Genomic DNA, 20,896 nt, shown 5'->3' with positions numbered 1-20,896 from the left:
AAGTTAGATGAAGCGAGATAATTACGAATTTCATAAGACGAAGGGTCGATTGTCGAGTTAGGTATAAGGGTAAAAACGTAAAATAATACGTCAACTAGATTTTGTGGGATGGTTGGTGCTTTATTTTTCAGTCAAATAAATATAAAAAAAAAGGGAAAAAAATAAGAAAAAAAGGAGGCCTGGTCATGTTCTTCTTCCAGATTGTTCCAGCCCAAGAACATCTGGAAAAATCCAAAATAAGGCCCACGGAAGGATGGAAACCCTATCATGGCGGACTAGAAGGAGCAAATCCAGGCCCGATTTAAGAACGAAATATCAATTTTCATTTCATTTCATGAATCGCTCAAATCACACATTCATCTGACGCGATTTTTTCATTACTGCTTCTCCAATTCTCCACCTACCTTTCTCAATTCATTCAATTCTCTCCCATTTTGTACAGTAAATACTTCAATTTGATTTTGTGTTAACAGTATTTTTTTTTTCTCGCGTTTTAATCTGTGGTTTTCGTTATCGTTCGGGGTTTTCCATGTTTCTTCTGGGATAGGGTCAGTGTTGGTTTTCTTTTTCGAGGTTGATTTTGCTGATCGATCTGCGTGTAAGGGATATGGGTGCCGACGGTGATTCCAGCGAGCACCGGGTTGAGGGCGGTGGCGATGGTGAAGAAGGTGGAGTTGGTGTTTCTATCAATATTCGTTGCTCTAATGGTTCGAAATTTTCGGTGACGACGAGTCTTGATTCCACGGTTGGGACATTTAAATCAATTCTTGCTCAGAATTGTGATATTCCAGCTGATCAACAGCGATTGATCTACAAGGGTCGCATCTTGAAGGACGATCAAACCTTAGTCAGTTATGGTATGTTCCTTTTTTCTTTGTTAATCTGGAAGTTTTCGACTAAGGTATGGTGGGTAACTCTCGTTTTGCTGTATCTGCTTCGTGTACGAAGTTTCCTGTTCATTAGAATTGAGATTTTTCCACTTTGGAAGGATTTGTGAGTGTGAATTTTGTTTTTCATGTCTTTGTTGAGGTCATTTGTTCCCAGGGAATTGCTTAGTTTATGTGATTGTAACATTTGTCCCCGAATATTCATTTTTCTTTTGGGTACAAAGTTTAACTTGAGCTAAGGGCATGTTTGTGAGTGATTTTCATATAAGCATTCTTTGAGAATGATTTTGAATTGGTTAAAATCACTTTTGTCACGTTCAAAACTACGCTCTAACATACTTTAAACTAAGATTACGAAACATACTTTTTCATGTTTTACGAAACATAAATTTGCACAATCAAAATTGATTTCGAATCGGTAAAGGCATGTTAGAATCTTCATTTTGGCTGATGATCGTCTCTTTTCTTGGCTTTCTCGAGTTGGTCTATATGTTTTAAGTCTGCTATCTTATTCTTTCAGAATCAAATATGCATTACATAATGTGAGGTGTCCACACATTCAATCATATATTTGTATCCAGATATACAATTCAAGCTTTTGTTTTTCATTCTATTCCTAGTGGTGGGTTTTTTATGTTCATAGCGAATATTGGCTGAGTTATGTAAGTATATTCTATTTGTTATCAGGCTGATTAATGCAGGTCACGTTACACTGATTAGTCCGTTATTTGTAGCCTTGTGTGCATTACAAGAACCCTTTGACCTTGTGTCATTAGCTTTCTGGCATTTTGTGCTGTAATTGGCATTGACCTGAAATTTACTTCACATCTTTTTTACCTTTCTTCTTGAAGGGTTACAGGCAGATCATACTATTCACCTGGTTCGTGGGTTTCCCCAAGGTTCGTCAGCACCGTCTGCACCTGCTTCTAATGATAATAGTAGAAGTTCTGAGACTGCTACTGCTCCCGGTGTTACAAGAGGTGTTGGTTCCACTGGGAGTGATGCTTTTGGAAATGCTGGCCTTGGTGCATCTCTGTTTCCTGGATTAGGTTTCAATTCTCTCGGTGGGGGTGGAGCTGGACTTCCCGAGTTTGAACAAGTGCAACAGCAGTTGACTCAGAATCCAAACATGATGAGGGAAATAATGAACATGCCTGCAATCCAGAACTTGATGAATAACCCTGACATGATGCGGAGCTTAATTATGAGCAATCCTCAGATGAGGGATATTATTGACAGGAACCCCGAGCTTGCGCATATACTCAATGACCCTGGTATTCTTCGGCAGACATTAGAGGCTGCAAGGAATCCAGAACTCATGAGAGAGATGATGAGAAACACTGACAGAGCGATGAGTAACATCGAATCTTCTCCTGAGGGATTTAACATGCTGAGACGCATGTATGAGAATGTTCAGGAGCCATTTCTGAATGCAACAACGATGACTGGAAATGCTGGGAATGATTCGAGTTCAAACCCATTTGCAGCTCTCCTGGCAAACCAAGGGGGTGCACAAGCTAGGAACGAGTCTAATAATTCTTCTACTACAGGATCGGAAACAACCGAAAATGCTGCTCCGAATACGAATCCGCTTCCTAATCCCTGGGGTAATAATATGCTACTGCTAAACCATTGCCACTTACTTTCTTATACCTATTTAAGACTAGTTAAGTACAATTTTGGTTGCAATTTTGTTCTATTCCGCTCATAATATTGCAAGAAAACGCCCGTTTGCATTCAAATGACTTAACTTACATTTTCCTTTTTGCTTTCTATCATGTTTTTTGTTTTCAAATTCTTTTCCTACTATGTTATAATATTTCTTTTGCCCAAAGTAAGCCCATGACTCTGTCTTCCTTTCGTTCTTCGGAGCTTGTTTTGCGTATTCCATTGTAAATTTGAATCTCATACCATTCAGTTAGGAACCTAACTTCCCCATTTCCTTCATGCTATTAACATGGAAAGTCCATCACATCTTTACTGAATGGTGTCATATTTCGATGTTAACTTCTAGGAGGAACTCAGACAACAACCACACAGCCTACTCCAGTAGGTGATGCAAGGCCTGGTGTTGGGGGTTTAGGAGGGGCTGGTCGCACAAATGTGGAACGTTCTGTTGGTGGCACGCCGGATGTAGCTCAGTTGAATCAGTTTCTGCAGAACCCGGCTATTTCACAGATGATGCAGAGCCTGCTCTCCAATCCTCAGTATATGAATCAAGTGCTGTGCTTATATGATGATATAATTTCTGCTAAATTAGTTAAATGCCATTTGAAAAGTTTCCTAATTCATATATTCTTTGATTTGAACTACAGATCCTCAATCTCAACCCACAGACGCGGGGTATGGTTGATATGAATCCTCAATTAAGAGAAATGATGCAAAATCCCGAGTTCATTCGCCAATTAACTAATCCTGAGATGATACAGGTACAACTTCTCAGACATTCAACACTCGATCCATGTGACTATTTCATTAATAGGCATTCGTTGTATGGTGATGATGATGGTTCATAGTAGCTTATTGATATCATTGCTATTATTTTTTCTATTACAATACATTTATACTTTTCTTGGTTCATTTCTGCATTTCCTGCTTGCAGCAAATGCTATCAATTCAGCAGTCACTTTTCTCGACCTTAAATCGACAGCCATCATCTCAGTAAGTCCGGATTTCTCTCTCAAATTTACATTATTATGTAGCACAAACACTAGGCTGTTCGAAACTGTGGTCGGGATCACGTTTTATATTGAATCCGCAGTCTCATTATCATATATCAGAACTGTTTTTCGTACTTATATAATCAAACTTCATCTAGAACGAATTCTGTGGCCTAGTAACTGTTCAGTAGTTTAGTAGTTTGTAGAATTTGAGCAAGTTTGTAAATTGTATGATTAGAGCTGAACGGATTTTCACTCGACGTCCTTTTTTTAATTACTCTTTGCTTTTTTACAGAGATTCTGCTCAATCGGACACTGCTGCAGGTACGGTGAAGGATAACTTTTACATTGATGTTTGTTTTCTTTAGCATCATCGACGTTTCTAAGTCGTGTAAGTTATAGGTGTTCCTAACACCGCTGGATTGGAGATGTTGATGAGCCTGTTCGGTGGGCTTGGCGCCGGTGGGTTGGCTACTCCGAACAATCCGAACGGTTCGATCATCTGCTTGTTACATTATCTTGTTTTCCATTCCCCCTCATACTTAAGATCAAATGAACCTTGTTTGCAGTGCCCCCAGAAGAACTATATGCAACTCAACTTTCACAGCTCCAAGAGATGGGTTTTTTCGACACCCAAGAGAACATCAGAGCTCTACGCGCTACGTCCGGGAACGTTCATGCTGCTGTCGAGCGACTGCTGGGAAATCTCGGGCAGTAAACTGAACCGATCTACCATTTTTCTTTCGAAATTGAATTGAGATTTATCATGCTAGACGATATGTAGTGAAAATTTAGATCTACAGACACCAACCAAACACAGCTGCACATGCCACAGACATATACAGGTTATGTTTTGGAATCTGAATAATTGAAATGCCCCATGAGATAGATATATATATATCTATATATATATATAGACTTGTTGATATAAGTTATGGATTACTAATATCAAGTTCTATGCTCCCTTACCCAAAAAAAAAAGACTTGTAAATACATTTAAAATGGTTCAAATTCTTGGGAGCTTGATCATGCTGATTTCTGTTGCCTTTTGTTCCTCTGTTTCTTTGGTGGGTTCTCCTTTTGGTTTTATTTCTTTGGGATTTAATATCTTACGAGTTACTTTGCAACTAAATTTTTGGCAGGATCAGAAGAAATTAGTTGCTCGTTATCTCGAGAGATTAGTGGAGACGGAATTAGTTGCTCGTTATCTCGAGAGATTAGTGGAGACGGAATTAGTTGTTCGTTATCTCGAGAGATTAGTCGAGACGAAATTAGTTGCTCGTTGATTAGTCGAGACGAAATTAGTTGCTCGTTGATTAGTCGAGACGAAATTAGTTGCTCGTTGATTAGTCGAGACAAAATTAGTTGCTCGTTATCTTGAGAGATTAGTCAAGACGGAATTAGTTGCTCGTTATTGGGAGAGATTAGTCGAGACAGAATTAGTTGCTCGTTACCTCGAGAGATTAATCGAGACGGAATTAGTTGCTCGTTACCTCGAGAGATTAGTCGAGACAGAATTAGTTGCTCGTTACCTTGAGAGATTAGTCGAGATCCATGTCACTTAATAATGATTCTTTTACCCGTCAATTTATAGAATAAGGTTTAAATACTATTTTTTAGTTTTTGTGATTTTGGTTTTAGTTCAATTTATTATTCTTTTTTGTACTTATTAAATGTCTATTTTGATTTTTTAAATATTTTTAAAAAATTATCAATTTGGTTCTTTAAATTTTAAGCTTTATAAATAATGATTTGAAAATAAGAAAATCACAAAATATATATATATATATATATATATATATATATATATATATAAATAATAAATAACCTTGCATTATTTAATTTATGTATGCCTCTTGAAGGTCTAATTTCCCAATTAAAAATTCATTTATTTGAACTGAAAAAAAAAATGATTTATTTGAATGGGAATATTAAAACAAAGAAAAATAAAACCTAATGATTATTGAAAATTAAAAAGAAAACATAAAAATAATTGAAAAACAGAGCTCAAACAAACTTTTCTCTGAACTCAAGGATTCACTTTTGTGCGAAACTGAAGAATACACGGAGGGAGAGCAATTCCCTTGTGCCGCTGCTGCAAGTCGTCGCACCGCCGGTTGCCGGCGAGGCCAAATTCACATATTCCATCTCCACCTCTCTTCTTACACTGTTTCATAATCTTGTTAGAATCGTCAGATGATAAATCTAAGAACCTTCGTTCCGATCCTAACGGCGGTCGTAAAGATTTCGTTGTGAAAAGCTACGTATAATCTAATCAACCTGCGGTTCAAGTAACGCCGGCGAGCCGCCGACGCCGCCGCTGCTGCAGCGGTGGATGATGTGCGTCATTCCGGCCGAGAGTGAAGAAGATCGCTTGCTCGTGGATTGATGGTAATAGGAATTGACAGGAAGGGACGATAACGATTGAGGTCCGTTGGAGGCTGGAAATTGGGCCGAAATTTTCTTCCCCCACGGTTGTAGTGAACGGGACGCACAGGACTCCGAAGTCACGTGCCTTCCCCGTGCTTCTGCTGCACATTTCCTCTCTTACGTCTCCCTGACCAATCAGCTGGATGAAGCTTTAGGGCGTCGTTTATCGACTATTCTGTTGTTCTGTTTCATGCTTCTCAAGTTTCAAGGTGATTTTCTATTGTGTCATCTTCATTTCCGTTGAGAGTTTCAATGATTTTATTATTACGTTCAAGTTTTGATTCGTAATTCCTGGATTTTCCCCAAAATTCATCAGTATCTAACAAGAATTAGAAACTTTGATTTCCATTTTCCCTCTGCCTTTCATCCATTTGGCGGAGCTGACTCGGTTTCCATCGTCGTGGCGGTTAATTGTGGCATTTGTACCCTTTTTGGCTATTCAGGTGAAATGGGAACAAATTTGTACTGGGTCATTCCCAGCGAACTAAATCGATTCCCTAGAACTTTCCCTGTTTCATAGGAGTAGTTGAGGCAAATTAGGTCTATCCGAAATTAAATTAATCTTTCTGGAATGAACCCTTGATGCATCCATCTATCATCGAAGATTTGCTATCAGTCATCTTGTATTACGGAGCTGCAATATAGCAATGAAATCAGTTCATAAAATGTTTAAGAGTTTTGAAAACTCGAGCCAAAATCTAAAACAGGCCTAGTGATTAACTGAGGATGTTTGGTTGTGCGTATTAATAACATTGTTGGTTGGTTTCAAAAGGTTGATATGTTTTCCTCCTTCCTTTCAATTGAAAATGTTTGTTGGTGAACTGTAATATTTTTATGCTTTTTTTATGTGGAATTCAGGTAATAGAGATTAGAGGTGAAGCTGTTGAGTGAAGATATTGACTTATTTCAACATATCAATGACCTACACACCTCCAACATGGGCAACATTAGCTGCTGCTGCATTTGTTTTTTTGTCGCTTGTTCTATCACTTTATCTGTTGTTTGCGCACCTTTCTGCATATAAGAATCCGGAGGTTCTCTTATTCAATGAAAATGCTTTTCTTGTATTTTAATTTTTCCCATTTTCTTTCGAGGAATATAATTATTCCTGGTTGCCATCTTTCAGGAGCAAAAGTTTTTGATTGGTGTTATCCTAATGGTGCCAACTTATGGTGTAGAATCTGTAAGTTCTTAACCGAATGCTTCATGTTACGACTTGACAAATATTTGTAGATACATTTCTTATTTATTTTCTATCACCTTATTGGGTGCAAGTAATCTGAAACCTCCCTTAATCAAAGCTTTATGGTTGAAATAGCAAGAGGTTACTATGTCCAACTAAACTGATTATTTGTGAGATCCCACGTCGGTTGGAGAGGAGAACGAAACATTCTTTCTAAGGGTGTAGAAACCTCTCCCTAGCAGATGCGTTTTAAAAACCTTGAGGGAGAAGCCCGAAAGGGAAAGTCCAAAGAGGACAATATTTGTTAGCGGTGGGTTTGGACCTACGTAACCTTATTTCAAAATAGAGTTCACATCTAAAGAGAATATTTGCTTGAGCAGTTGAATGTTTACATTTTTAAGGATGTATTCCATATATGCAGTCTATAACTGTGGGACCTTGTATCTTCAAGGTTCTTATTGGATCTTAGAATTATAAATTGTAATCAACTTGATATTTGCTGCTGGTATTTGATTTGTTTTTAAGGATTGACAATCGATTTGATTTTATTTATCAGAAGTTTTATTAAGAGGATTGACAATATATATCTTGTGTGCAAATTCACACCATCTCTGTTTATCTTACTTGGCTTATTGTGAACAGTTTGTATCATTGGTGTACCCATCAATAAGTGTTCATCTTGAGATACTGCGAGATTGCTACGAATCCTTTGCTATGTACTGCTTTGGACGTTACCTGGTTGCTTGCTTGGGTACGTTCTTTGGAAAGTATTTCTGATAGTATTGTAGGATTATGACAGAAGCTATGGTTCTAAATTTGCAGGAGTCCGAACTTATTCATTTTTTCTCTTCATCTTCAAAGTTTCAAATTTTTCTTGCAGTTTTCTCATGGATCAAATCATCTACTGACCCCTTTATTATATATATATATTTTTATTTTTACTAGGTGGGGAAGAAAGGACCATTGAATTTTTGGATAGAGAAGGACGTTTAAATACGAAGACACCATTATTAGAACATAGCCTAGAGAAGGGAACCATCAAGCATGTTTTCCCCATGAACCTTTTCTTAAAGCCTTGGAAAATTGGTGGATGGGTTTACCGTGTTATCAAGATTGGAATCGTCCAATATGTACGCTTGCCATTGACCATTGATGCTCTGTTATCCAATGCCTTTTAATACGATTAAAGAAGACTAATGGATTTTCTCCATGGCAGATGTTGATAAAGTCCCTAACGTCTATTTTGGCTGTAGTTCTTGAGAACTTTGGCGTTTACTGTGAAGGAGATTTTAACTACAAATGCGGGTAAACCAAAATTTCAAGTATCTCTGTTGTTGCTTACTCTCCTTCACATTCGACTAACTTTGTGTTTTAACTTTTGAATTTGTTTTATCTATTCATGTGATGGGGTTTTCATTTTTTTCTTTTGGACATGGTATTTGGATACTTAGTTTATGTATCTTGTCACTGTTAACTTTGATTCACTAATGTGTATGTTCTTGTTTGTTCAACCCCTTGACTTGATCTATCTGTCAATTGTATGTGTGCATCTGTGGACTATATTGCGATAGATCTAGCACGTGGGCATATGTTTCTTTATGATCCTTGGTCATGTCGAGGGTCTATTTTATTTCTATTAGTTTTCTTATACTTGTTTCTAGATGGGTTATGTCTTTTAATTAGCTGATTAAGTCTCAATTCACCGATAAAGTCGCATGTGGTAGTCTGAATTTCGGAATTTGTTTTCCTCATTGGCTCGTTATTTTATCTTATGGATTACTTTTAGGTGCGTAGTGCTGAAGTAAATTTTTGTAACCTTTCGAAAATGGTTGACAAGTATTGGAGATTCTACAGCCAAACTTTTTGGTTGATGGTTTTAGCATTTATTTTGTAGGTATCCCTATATGGCAGTGGTCTTAAATTTCAGTCAATCATGGGCGTTGTACTGTCTGATTCAGTTCTATGCAGTTACAAAGGAGGAATTGGTACATATAAAACCACTGGCCAAGTTTTTGATGTTTAAATCTATAGTGTTTTTGACTTGGTGGCAAGGTGTTGGAATTGCTCTCCTATCTGCCCTTGATTTGTTCAGGAGTCCTGTAGCCCAAGGGTTACAGTTTAAGTCAAGTGTACAAGATTTCATCATTTGTATAGAGGTAGCCATTTCTTCCACCTGAGTCCTTTTTTTCCCCGCTGTTTCGGATCTAATCACGGCACCTTTGATCAACTCTCGTCAGGCTTGACGAATAATATTACCTCTTTCTCAAAAGCCATTTTTCCCTTTGATTTGGTTGCCTTCTTTCCATTCTGTTTTACCCTCTTAGGTGGATAAAGCTTTTATAATATATATGTTATTATGTGTAGACGTCCTTTATTGTATATCTATACATGGATATGTGTGAGATCCCACATCGATTGGGGAGGAGAACGAAACATTCTCTATAAGGAAGTGGAAACCTCCCCCTAGCAGACACGTTTTAAAAACCTTGAAGGAAAGCTCGAAAGGAAAATCCCAAAGAGGACAATATCTGCTAGAGGTGGGTTTGGGCCGTTAGAATATGTGACTATAATGTAAAAAAAATACATGGAGTATCTTTCCCAAAAGCAACAATTTGTATCAAAATTTCACTGAATAATAAAAACAACCATTTCTTTTCCCATGGAGCATTGTTTTGTTTCTTCAACTTCTTGTTCTCTGTTCATTTAAGAAAGCAGCTTGGAGTGGTTAATTGTAGTGAAGACTGGTTCTTAGTAGTAAGAAATAAACAGATGTATTCTCCTTGTGTCATCTGATTGTTGATGCTCATATTCACAAGATTGAATTCTAACACATCTATAATTCATCCAGCACAGATGGCCATTGCTTCTGTGATTCACTTATATGTATTTCCAGCAAAACCATACGAACTTATGGGAGACCGTTATACTGGAAGTGTTTCTGTTCTTGGCGACTATGCATCTGCCGACTGTCCTTTAGATCCAGATGAGATCAGGGATAGCGAGCGTCCTACCAAGTTACGCCTACCCCAGCCCGACGTAGAAAACCAAGATACCAGGATGGGAATGACGATCAAAGAGAGCGTCCGAGATGTCTTTGTCGGTGGTGGTGGTTATGTGAGTTTTCTCCCTTCATTCTACATATTAGATCCTTGATTTCTCTAATTGATTGGGATTAATGTCTGTGGGGATTTTTGCTTCCTAAGGTTACATATGTTCATACATACCTATATATTGTCATGGAAAAGTAGATAAACATGGGAAACTATCTTAAAGTAAGCAAACTAAGAACTACGGAATTTATACTCTCTTTTTCAACTAATCATCCTAACTACTTTCAGTGGGCCGAAGAGCCTGTGGAAGACAATAGAGAGCTCTTACACGAAAAGTCTTGTAGGTTTACGTTAGAAAATAAAGATTTCGGGTCTTTGACGTATTTATATTTCTTTACTAACTCGAGCAATCTGTACTTGCTGAAATTACCATTTGAACATGCTTACAGATTGTGAACGACCTGAGATTCACAGTAAACCAAGCAGTCGAACCTGTGGAAAAAGGAATAACAAAGTTCAATGAAAAACTACAGAAGCTCTCCCAAAACATTAAGAAACGAGACAAGGATAAAAGAAGAACCAAGGATGATAGTTGTATCACATCGCCCACACGAAAAGTTATTCGAGGAATAGACGACCCCCTTCTGAATGGGAGCTTCAGCGATAGCGGGGTCGTAAGGGAAAAGAAGAACCGTCGAAAGTCGGGTTATTTAAGTGCAGAAAGCGGCGGAGAAAGCAGCAGCGATTTTGGTTATGGAAAGTACCAAGTCGGGGGCCGCCGGTGGATCACCAAAGAGTAGTAGAAGGTAATAGATTCTTACTGCCCTTATAACAAAGCAAGAAAAAAAGAGGCTGGTTGTGGTTCACATATCAAGAGATGTGTATTGAAGTTTCAAATGCCTGAATTTCTGCTTTGTGTGAGCCATCTCCAAATGTAGTTATGGCATGGCAATGATGGGGAGGAGATTCACCAAATGCCAAGGTAATTTCTTGGTGCAAAGAGGATAAATGAATCTATAGCTTTTAGTGTATTATCATGATTACAAACTATGGGCTTGCTTACTGTTCTTGTAAATAGCTGCCTATGAGTGACAGAATTGGTATGTTTTGCATAATTTATTTGTGGGGTGGACAGATATTAGTAGAGAGATTTGTTAAAATCTTATCGATTGATGTGTTTAACGATCTTTAAACTTAGTATTTCTGGAATCGGAGAGGCTTCATGCTACTATAGATTCGACTTTCTGCACACGTACCGATCGGAGTCGTTACGTAGAAACGAAGAACTTGGTCTGAATATGCTTTTTGGAAGAGACTCATTTGATCTTATACCTTTTGATTTTAAACAGGAAAAGTCGATATTGTGATCCTACACTGTTTGATTATAAATAGGAAAAGTCGATTATGTGATCTTATACTGTTTGATTATAAACATGCAAAGTTGATATTGTGATCTTATACTATTTGATTATAAACAAGAAATGTTGATAGTGTGATCTTATACTGTTTGATTATAAATAGGAAAAGTCAACAGTGTGATCTTATACTGTTTGATTATAAACAGGAAAAGTCAATAGTGTGATCTTATACTGTTTGATTATAAACATGCAAAGTTGATATTGTGATCTTATACTATTTGATTATAAACAAGAAATGTTGATAGTGTGATCTTATACTGTTTGATTATAAATAGGAAAAGTCAACAGTGTGATCTTATACTGTTTGATTATAAATAGGAAAAGTCAACAGTGTGATCTTATACTGTTTGATTATAAACAGGAAAAGTCAATAGTGTGATCGTATACTGTTTGATTATAAACAGGAAAAGTCAATAGTGTGATCTTATACTGTTTGATTATAAACATGCAAAGTTGATATTGTGATCTTATACTATTTGATTATAAACAAGAAATGTTGATAGTGTGATCTTATACTGTTTGATTATAAATAGGAAAAGTCAACAGTGTGATCTTATACTGTTTGATTATAAACAGGAAAAGTCAATAGTGTGATCGTATACTATTTGATTATAAACAGGAAAAGTCAATAGTGTGATCTTATACTGTTTGATTATAAACAGGAAAAGTCAATAGTGTGATCTTATACTGTTTGATTATAAACAGGAAAAGTCAATAGTGTGATCTTATACTGTTTGATTATAAACAGGAAAAGTCAATAGTGTAATCTTTTACTGTTTGATTATAAACAGGAAAAGTCAATAGTGTGAGTGATCTTATACTATTTGATTGTAAACTGGAAAAGTGGATATTATGATCTTATACCGTTTGATTATAAACAAGAAATGTCGATATTGTGATCTTTTACCGTTTGATTATAAACAGAAAACGTCGATATTGTGATTTTATACTGTTTGATTATAAATAGGAAAAGTCGATATTATACGTAGATACGGGATCACCCACTAACCTTATGAGTAATTTTCTTATATTTTTCCTTTACTAACTTGAAATTAGGAAGTCGACCAAATCAATAAAAGTGGTATTTATTGATTTAATTATAAAAAATTATGATTAGATAATCATTTAATTACTTTTTTAATAAGATATAAATTTTTTTAAAACTAGATTATTACCAAATTTTAAAAGACAAAATAAAATAGAGAAGTCGTTGTATGAAACGGCATCATATCGAAGAAGGTGGAATCGTCATCCACCATTTCGTCGCCTCCTTACTTCTCGTCTTCGTTAGAGAAACCACGCAGAGGAACCCACCGTCGCCTTCTCCCTCGCAATCCCATCTCCGGCCGCCTCAATATCTTTAACTCTTCATTTCTCTTCGCAGCTCGATCGGATTCCTCAGCTATGGCTCTCAATCTCCGCCAAAAGCAGACTGGTAAGTCCTTTTCTTCTTCCTTAAGTCTCAGTTCCCGCCAATCAACCATACATATTAAGTACTCGATTACGCCGGATTCCATTTCTCCGATCTTCTTTGAACTAATTCTGTCTTTAATTGATGGCAGAAAGCATCATTCGTATGTTGAATCTGAACCAGCCTGTTACCGCTACGGGTACGGCCAACGATGAGGTTTACAAGATCCTGATCTACGACAGGTTCTGTCAAAACATTCTTTCTCCTTTGATTCATGTCAAGGACCTACGCAAACATGGCGTTACTCTTTACTTCCTTATTGACAAGGACCGTAAGCCTGTACACGATGTCCCTGCTGTTTACTTTGTTCAAGCAACTAAGCATAATATCGATCGGATCGTTGCTGATGCTTCGCGTTCTTTGTATGATAGCTTCTTTCTCAACTTCTCATCCTCTGTCCCCCGGCCGCTGCTTGAGGATCTCGCGTCTGAAACGTTGAAATCGGATTCGATTCAGCGAATTGCGAAGGTGCATGATCAGTATTTGGAATTTGTTACTCTTGAAGATAATTTGTTTTCGTTAGGTCAGAGGTCTAGTTATGTGCAATTGAATGATCCCTCGGCAGGGGATCGTGAGATTGAAGAGATTGTGGAGAAGATTGTTGGTGGGTTGTTCTGTGTTTTGGCTACGCTTGCTGTAGTGCCGATCATTAGGTGCCCACGAGGGGGGCCTGCTGAGATGGTTGCCATGGCGTTGGATCAAAGGTTAAGGGATCACTTGTTATCGAAGAACAACTTGTTCTCTGAAGGTGGGGGGTTTATGAGCTCCTTTCAGCGCCCGATTCTGTGTTTATTTGATCGTAATTTTGAGTTGTCTGTTGGAATTCAACATGATTTTAGATACCAACCTTTGGTGCACGACATTCTTGGGCTGAAATTGAATGGGTTGAGTGTTAAGAGTGAAAAGGGTGGAATGAATTATGAGTTGAATAGTTCGGATCCATTTTGGTCGGCTAATGGATTCTTGGAATTCCCAGAAGTTGCAGTCGAGATTGAGACACAGCTGAACAAATACAAGAGGGATGTTGATGAGGTCAATAGGAAGACTGGTGGAGCTGCTGAGGCTGAGTTTGATGGAGCAGATATGATAGGTAACACTAAGCATTTGATGAAGGCAGTTAACTCATTGCCTGAGTTGACCGAGCGGAAGCAAATCATCGACAAGCACACAAATATTGCTACTGTTTTGCTTGGTGAGATTAAGGAAAGATCCCTTGATTCATACGCGAAGAAGGTGAACGAGATAATGTCAAGAGGCGGCATTGATCGGAATGAGCTTTTGGACTTGCTTAGAGGTAAAGGCACGAAGATGGACAAGCTTCGGTTTGCTATCATGTATCTAATCTCTTCTGAAAACATTAATCAATCGGAAGTTGAAGCCATGGAAGAGGTCCTAAAGGAGTTGGAAATTAACACTAGTGCATTTCAATATGTAAAGAAGATGAAATCATTGAACGTCTCATTTGCATCTGCAAATTCCACTGGCAAGGGAAACATTGTCAATTGGGCTGAAAAGCTATACGGACAATCAATTAGTGCTGTGACTGCTGGTGTAAAAAATCTATTATCTAGTGATAGGCAACTTGCATTAACAAGGACTGTGGAGGCTTTGATGGAGGGAAAACCAAATCCTGAAATTGACTCGTATCTCGTTCTCGATCCTCGTGCTCAAAGGTCAAGTGCTGGAACAAGCAGCAGCCATTTAAAAGGACCTTTCAAGGAAGCGATTGTATTTATGATTGGCGGGGGTAATTACATAGAGTATGCAAGTCTGCAGGAACTTTCCCTGCGTCAGCAGCCTCCCAAACATGTTGTGTATGGTACAACAGAAATTCTAACTGGAGAGGAGTTTGTAGAGCAGCTTATGCTGTTGGGGCAGAAGATGGGGTTGGGTAGTGCTTCTGTATCCTCAAGTAATTAGTTCATACCCTTAGTGTAGAATTCTAAATCAGTAGTTTGGAGTTAGTTTTTGATTGAATGAAATATCATTGGTGGAGTTCTAATCTGTCAGTCGTATAGAACGCTACGGTTACTATTGATCTATACTTGACCCTCGAGCAGCCTGCGTGATCCCAAGTTGGTCACCTCTGAGCTTCTTGGAAATTCTTCTTTCTGTTATTAGATAGGGTAGGTTCAGTCGATTCGAAGCAAAAGTAGAGGTTCGATGAGCAAGAACCGTCTAACAAAACCAATTTTGCGGTCTGCAGCTTGAAGGAATGAACTTACTGAGTACGTCAACTCGACATTTTGTTACGTATTACACACATATATGAAGCCTTCCTTGCTTAGTAGTTCCATTTTCATTAACATTTATGCTTTACGCGTTATTTTGTTTAGGACAAGTAAAGAACAGAAAGTACATTATATTTATATACATGGCTTATTAAATCCCATACCATCTTATTTGCTACTAGCATTCTTGATCATACACAAATAGTACTCTTGACTCCCTAGCAATGATGGAAGCGACCCATTTGAGGACAAAAACCAAATGAGAGCATGAGAAATTTGATACCATAAACTACAACTCTTAGTATGTTCCAACTTGGAAATTACTGTGCAGGAACCACCATGGACCATTTTTTGAAAGCAATCTGCATAACAAAACAACCGCATGGAAGTTATAAATGTTTGTAGAGAAGAATCACATGAAAATTAGGGATCAATGGTCTATCATCTATCTGAATTCCAGAGCTTAACATTGACTATCCGTTTCAGTATCACGATAAAATGCATCCAAGGATAGAATTAGAATGCAAGCACTACTGCATAATTTTCCCATCTAACTACTTAGTTATGAGCTAAAAACTATTGGTAGCGTCACATTTCGAACTTCAATCTTGCATATTGATGACCTATCATCATAAGATTTGCTCATTCTATGTGATGAACTTTTGGTTGTCAGGTCCTTCAAGAATGAAAACAAGTACAGGATCTATTTCTATAGGCTATACAGTTGTGTCCTTGAGTTCAAGAGCGAGATTGTACCTGGCAAAACCAGCTACAGTACGCAAGCCCAGAAAGAGTGTCAAGCCTAGCCATGTCCTATATAGACCAAAACTGGAAGGAGCATAAAGCATAACGCATGAAGAGACTGTTCCAACCACCACCTAATATAACCAACAAGTTTGTCTTCACTTTGGAGAAAAGGATACTTCATTTTAGTGATCTTTACTATGAAGGAAAATGTTTACCGTTGACCAAGCTGCATACGGGAAGTCCGAAACACCATAATGCAAACCATCAAAGAGAGTTGCTAGAGGAATCAAAGGTTGAGCGCCACTTACAAACTGTACAAGATTCAATGGAAGCATTCTGTGAGCCACATATATGAAAAGGTTCAACCTAGTAAGGACGAGTTCTGTTCAAAACGAAACTGCATAACTTACCAGCACTCCCTTTCTAAGAATTTCCAACACTTGAGGATCCTTGGTGAACAAAGGGGCCAAAGAATGAAAAGATGCTCCAAGGACTGCACATAATATGATACCTGCGAGCAAGCCTACCTGAACCAAATCCATATAAAACTTGTTCATTTGTTGAAACGTCAAGTTTCAAAAGACTTCCAGTGGGAATGTAGTGACACAAATACACAAATAAAATGAAATTGTACCTTTATGGCTAAGCTTGTAACTTTCTTTGCAGTCTTATAATCTCTTTTTGATGCAGCACTCGCAACTATAACCTATCAGTGTACGCAATTTCAATGTCAAGGAGAAAAACAGATAAAGCCATGGTGAGAACATCCTCAATTTCGGACTTCATTATTTCAAAAAAATGTTTACCTGACTAGAAGTAGCAAGAGCTTCAGTAAGAGTCGTTACTGCTAACCATACTTGCATACATATTTGATGTGCAGCCATAGGTACTGCACCTTGACGAGTGACCATTGACATCGCTACCGTCATGGTTGTTAGAATGGAAAGAGTCCTTCCAAAGAGAAAACTACCTAATGGCAGGTACACATCTAATCAAACTATGGAAATCAATGGCTATTGAGTCTATTGGTTTATAGATTTGTTCCAAAACAAATTTCTCTAAAATGTTGATAGCAATTGTGTTTGACATCATTTTTTCTTCTTCTGTGGTAAGATAACATTAAGTTCACTTTTTAAATATTATGATTTAGATGAAAGAATATAAGACAAGTTTAGAAAAAGGAAGTCAAGCTAAAGAAGAGGAGCTCTTCTTAAATAAATTTAAGACTCTACGAAAGTCAAAAATCACTCGAGCCCGGTTCCTATTATTTCCCTCCTATAAACCCTAGAAGATTGCACATATGCCCCCATTTGTGTAACAGTCCAAGCCCATTGCTAGCAAATATTGTTTGCTTTGGTCCATTACATATCGTCGTTAGTCTTACGGTTTTAAAATGTGTCTGTTAGGAAGAGGTTTCCACACCCTTATAAGGAATTTTTCGTTCTCCTCTTCAACCGATGTGAGATCTCACAATCCACCCCCCCTTGGGACCCAGCATCCTTATTGGCACACCTTTCGGTGCATGGCTCTGATACCATTTGTAATAGTCCAAGCCCACTACTAGCAAATATTGTCCTCTTTGGGCTTTTCCCTTCCATGCTTCCTCTCAAGATTTTAAAACACTTCCACTAGGGAGAGGTTTTTACACCCTTATAAGAAATTTTTCGTTCTCCTCTTCAACCAATGTAGGATCTCACAATCCACCCTTCTTGGGGGGCCAACGTCCTTGCTGGCACACTACCCAATGTCTAACTCTGATACCATTCGTAACACCCCGAGCCCACCGCTAGTAGATACTGTCCACTTTGTCCCGTTACGTACCATCGTCAGTCTCACGGTTTTAAAACGCATCTATTAGTGAGAGGTTTTCACACCTTTTGTTCTCCTCTCCAACCGATGTAGGATCTCACATTCCCATTTTCCATGAAAACCTCCCCTTCTCTCGAAAAGGCAGGTGGAGGAGAGCTCTTTGAGCGTCTCCTTGTGTCTATTCTTTGCAAAGAAACGAAGTCCAATTTTGGTCAATGCATGGTAAGAAAAGCTCAATGGAGAGATCACTCCCAACAACATATTTTTGTTCATATCAAACTTTCTCCAAAGTATGAAGTAGAAGAAGAAAACAGTTCTGAAATTACCAGATTTCATATATTCACCAAATTGCAGTGCACCAAACTTTGGCGATAGCAGTACAACCCTTTTGTTTAAAAACCATATCATTAGAAAAGCAATAACATATCTGAAACATGAACACAACTCATTAGAATTTGGAGGCCATAAGAGAACACATAAGAAGATCAGTTGGAAAGTTAACGTACTGAGACACTACAATGGAAATTGCTGCTCCAGTTGCGCCCAATTGAAAATAGTAAATCAATAGTGGAAAAAGACAGACAGCCAAAAAGTTGCCAATTCCTGCCAATTAATACAAATTCATGCCCGAAAACGAATAAGAATCTAAAAAAATGAGGTTAAATTACGAGTTTAATACTAAACTTTATAAAGCATTTTCAAGTCCTATTTAAACTCTACTGGATATTTGTTACCATTCGAGGACTTATTGGATACGAACATAAGAGCTTCAAGACTAAACCGGGAAGTAACCACAAAAAAGGAATTACTAAAACACAAACTTTGGCATTAGTATAAGTCTAAGTGTGATAGATAGATGCATGCCTAGACATAGAACAAGAGTTTTGGTATCCTTAAACCCTCTAAAAACTCCTTGAAGAGTCAAATAAAGAGCAACAGCAGGAGCACCAAGGGCTCTAAGTGTGAGAAATTTTTGGGCTTGAATGCGCAAAGATGACCCCTGTTAAGACAAGATAAATTAGTCAGTAAACTTTTAAGTTCGTGTCAAATGAGTTAGGTAAGTTCTCGAGCCTTCAACTTTGTGTTTAGTGGATTTGTCTTCTATCCGACACTTTTAAAATTCACGAATCAAGCTTAGAGGCTCGAGGACTTACTAACACAGGACTAGTTCAGTACTTTTAGGAGTCCATGAATCTACTTGACACGAACAAAAAGGTTCATAACTCAACTTGTATCTAACCTAAAACTCTCGATAGAAAATAGAGGAAGCCGAACAAATGCTTACACAAGGAATACCCATGGCATTCAGAAGAATTCCAGATCCAAAGTAAAGGATTAAAGCCTCAAAAACTCCAACTCCAAGTGCCAGCACAAGAGCTGTAGAAACTGAAGATAAGTGCTTTCTCTGCACAGAATCTGCTTCCATGAAAAGTGGATTTGAGAATGGTATGAAAGTTATGAAAGAAAAAAAGTAGAAACAAAAGCATTGGAAGAGAACCTAAAGAAGGATGTTGGAAGCCATGCTTTGAAATGTCCTCAGCAACAAAGGAAGTAGCTACACTTAGTAGAGGGACATTAAAAAGCTTTGATAAGTAGTTAAATATGTTTATGGAAACACCAGCTGAAGCCAACTCCAAGGCACCTGCACAAATGTTCAAAAAACGGGCATATGTGAACAACGATTATCTTAAATCAACTCAACTTTTTCGTGTTGAAAATGATAGTTTATCGAACATTAATATACTTCATGTTGCATAGGAACAACGTAAGAGCTACAACGATTCTATTCTAAGCCTTCATCTAGCATATGAAAAGTGGCACTTGATGACAACAAGCTGTTTGCATCGTTGGATTTCCATTAGAAGAATTTAATTTGAGATTCTATAGCTTACATACTCCCCTCTTAGGAAGACCCAAATAAGGAAGCCCAACATGTTAGCCCCACACCTCGTTAAGATCATATTGGCATACTTTCAAAAGTAAACTCCATTGAAGACGAGAGGTGTTTAGCATAACGAATCGAAACTAGGAATGTATTAAGGTAGTTTGCCAGCCAAGCAGACAGGCGAAGGGCCAAAAGATAGATAGAGCGTATGTCCAACTTATCAATTTATCATGTAAACTAATGGTCACATAGCCAACATCTTAACATATCAATCAAGTACACATACATGAAGACTTCTGTTTAGTGGATAAGACATCATATTACCATCTTAGCGGTCGGTAGTTCAACTCTATCAACCCTTCACCGAACAATCATCGAGGTAAATGAAAAAAAAAAAAAGTAGAGGAAAGGGGGAAAGAAGAAGGCATGCCTAATTTTCCAACAGAAGCAGTCTCCAAAAGCTGTCCAGCCAAGAGCATAGCTTGTCCAGCCATTGCAGGTAGACACAAAACTACAAGTTCATATTTAACATCATCCCCAGATTGTTCATCATTATTTCCATTTTTTCCCCAAACCCTGCATTGCAAACATCACAAATTAGGCATTATAATTGAAAATAATTGATTTTCTATATTTTTTTTTTTAATTTCATGCTGCGATATGATCTATCAATCATTTATATTTTGTTGAAGTGTTGCAATCAACCCTTTCTCTATTTGCTGTCGTTTAATTGAGTGTCACATGGGCAAATTCACACACATTATTTAGAAAGATCAAACCTATCGCTAATAGATTTTTAGAAAAAAGTTAAAGAAAAGGTTAAAGATTTAATTGCAACACTAATTATAACGATAAGTAACCAATCGTAATGATTAGTGATGATTTGGAGAATTTGAAAAAGAAAAGGTCAAGGTCAAAGTGAAGAGGGTTCAAATTTGGAGATAACTCCCATAAGTTGCATGGATTGAGACACTTCCAAGAAGTGTTATGAGTGAGTCATAAATGTTCCACAAATGATACAAAATGTTCATCACAACCAAAGTGTCTCAATACACTTAATTGCATGCAAGAACGGTCCCCATTTTGACCCCTTTTTTTTTTTTTTTTTTTTTTTTTTTTTTTTTT

The 20,896-nt window shown here is 37.6% G+C and overlaps 4 protein-coding genes across 10 annotated transcripts in view; 3 read left to right on the top strand and 1 right to left on the bottom strand.

Annotated features, from left to right (window-relative positions):
* Nucleotides 1-323: 323 nt before the first annotated feature.
* Nucleotides 324-4,478, top strand: LOC111435228 (ubiquitin domain-containing protein DSK2a-like). 2 transcript variants are annotated; one of them, XM_023072636.1, is made up of 8 exons: nucleotides 324-857; nucleotides 1,739-2,494; nucleotides 2,902-3,107; nucleotides 3,203-3,316; nucleotides 3,490-3,548; nucleotides 3,843-3,871; nucleotides 3,950-4,039; nucleotides 4,117-4,478. In XM_023072636.1, the coding sequence occupies exons 1-8, from the start codon at nucleotides 608-610 to the stop codon at nucleotides 4,263-4,265; spliced, it is 1,653 nt and encodes a 550-aa protein (XP_022928404.1). In that variant the 5' UTR covers nucleotides 324-607; the 3' UTR covers nucleotides 4,266-4,478. The 2 variants fall into 2 exon arrangements, with proteins under 2 accessions (XP_022928404.1, XP_022928405.1); XM_023072637.1 differs by lacking the exon at nucleotides 4,117-4,478 and having other exon boundaries at nucleotides 3,490-3,552; nucleotides 3,845-3,871.
* Nucleotides 4,479-5,534: 1,056 nt separating this feature from the next.
* On the top strand, nucleotides 5,535-11,459 carry LOC111435276 (protein LAZ1-like). 5 transcript variants are annotated; one of them, XM_023072711.1, is made up of 10 exons: nucleotides 5,535-6,186; nucleotides 6,836-7,011; nucleotides 7,104-7,160; nucleotides 7,803-7,911; nucleotides 8,106-8,290; nucleotides 8,377-8,465; nucleotides 9,055-9,316; nucleotides 10,014-10,274; nucleotides 10,499-10,550; nucleotides 10,660-10,863. In XM_023072711.1, exons 2-10 carry the CDS (start codon nucleotides 6,895-6,897, stop codon nucleotides 10,731-10,733), a joined length of 1,206 nt encoding a protein of 401 aa, XP_022928479.1. In that variant the 5' UTR covers nucleotides 5,535-6,186; nucleotides 6,836-6,894; the 3' UTR covers nucleotides 10,734-10,863. The 5 variants fall into 5 exon arrangements, with proteins under 5 accessions (XP_022928479.1, XP_022928481.1, XP_022928476.1 ...); XM_023072708.1 differs by lacking the exon at nucleotides 10,499-10,550 and having other exon boundaries at nucleotides 5,540-6,186; nucleotides 10,660-11,459; XM_023072709.1 differs by lacking the exons at nucleotides 5,535-6,186; nucleotides 10,499-10,550 and adding an exon at nucleotides 6,266-6,420 and having other exon boundaries at nucleotides 10,660-11,459.
* A 1,394-nt stretch (nucleotides 11,460-12,853) lies between these two features.
* LOC111435113 (SEC1 family transport protein SLY1-like) lies at nucleotides 12,854-16,716 on the top strand. Of its 2 annotated transcripts, XR_002709034.1 has the most exons (3): nucleotides 12,854-13,063; nucleotides 13,191-15,327; nucleotides 16,004-16,716. XR_002709034.1 is itself a non-coding variant. In XM_023072450.1 (2 exons), exons 1-2 carry the CDS (start codon nucleotides 13,033-13,035, stop codon nucleotides 15,017-15,019), a joined length of 1,860 nt encoding a protein of 619 aa, XP_022928218.1. In that variant the 5' UTR covers nucleotides 12,861-13,032; the 3' UTR covers nucleotides 15,020-15,506. The 2 variants fall into 2 exon arrangements, 1 of the variants encoding a protein (XP_022928218.1); XM_023072450.1 differs by lacking the exon at nucleotides 16,004-16,716 and having other exon boundaries at nucleotides 12,861-13,063; nucleotides 13,191-15,506.
* LOC111435128 (protein DETOXIFICATION 45, chloroplastic-like) overlaps nucleotides 16,047-20,896 on the bottom strand; it is a 7,302-nt gene continuing 2,452 nt past the window's right edge. Inside the window, exons 2-12 of the mRNA XM_023072466.1 lie at nucleotides 20,202-20,347; nucleotides 19,385-19,528; nucleotides 19,172-19,302; nucleotides 18,751-18,886; nucleotides 18,393-18,489; nucleotides 18,213-18,313; nucleotides 16,884-17,047; nucleotides 16,712-16,783; nucleotides 16,488-16,604; nucleotides 16,293-16,388; nucleotides 16,047-16,208 (exon numbers count right to left, since the gene is read on the bottom strand). Of these exons, the coding sequence (XP_022928234.1) occupies nucleotides 16,047-16,208; nucleotides 16,293-16,388; nucleotides 16,488-16,604; nucleotides 16,712-16,783; nucleotides 16,884-17,047; nucleotides 18,213-18,313; nucleotides 18,393-18,489; nucleotides 18,751-18,886; nucleotides 19,172-19,302; nucleotides 19,385-19,528; nucleotides 20,202-20,347 (1,366 nt within the window). The remainder of the gene's footprint in view (nucleotides 16,209-16,292; nucleotides 16,389-16,487; nucleotides 16,605-16,711; nucleotides 16,784-16,883; nucleotides 17,048-18,212; nucleotides 18,314-18,392; nucleotides 18,490-18,750; nucleotides 18,887-19,171; nucleotides 19,303-19,384; nucleotides 19,529-20,201; nucleotides 20,348-20,896) is intronic.

Source organism: Cucurbita moschata, unplaced genomic scaffold, assembly GCF_002738365.1.
Source record: "Cucurbita moschata cultivar Rifu unplaced genomic scaffold, Cmos_1.0 Cmo_Scf00048, whole genome shotgun sequence".
Taxonomy (NCBI): Eukaryota; Viridiplantae; Streptophyta; class Magnoliopsida; order Cucurbitales; family Cucurbitaceae; genus Cucurbita; species Cucurbita moschata.
This window is presented reverse-complemented; position numbering and strand designations above follow the sequence as displayed.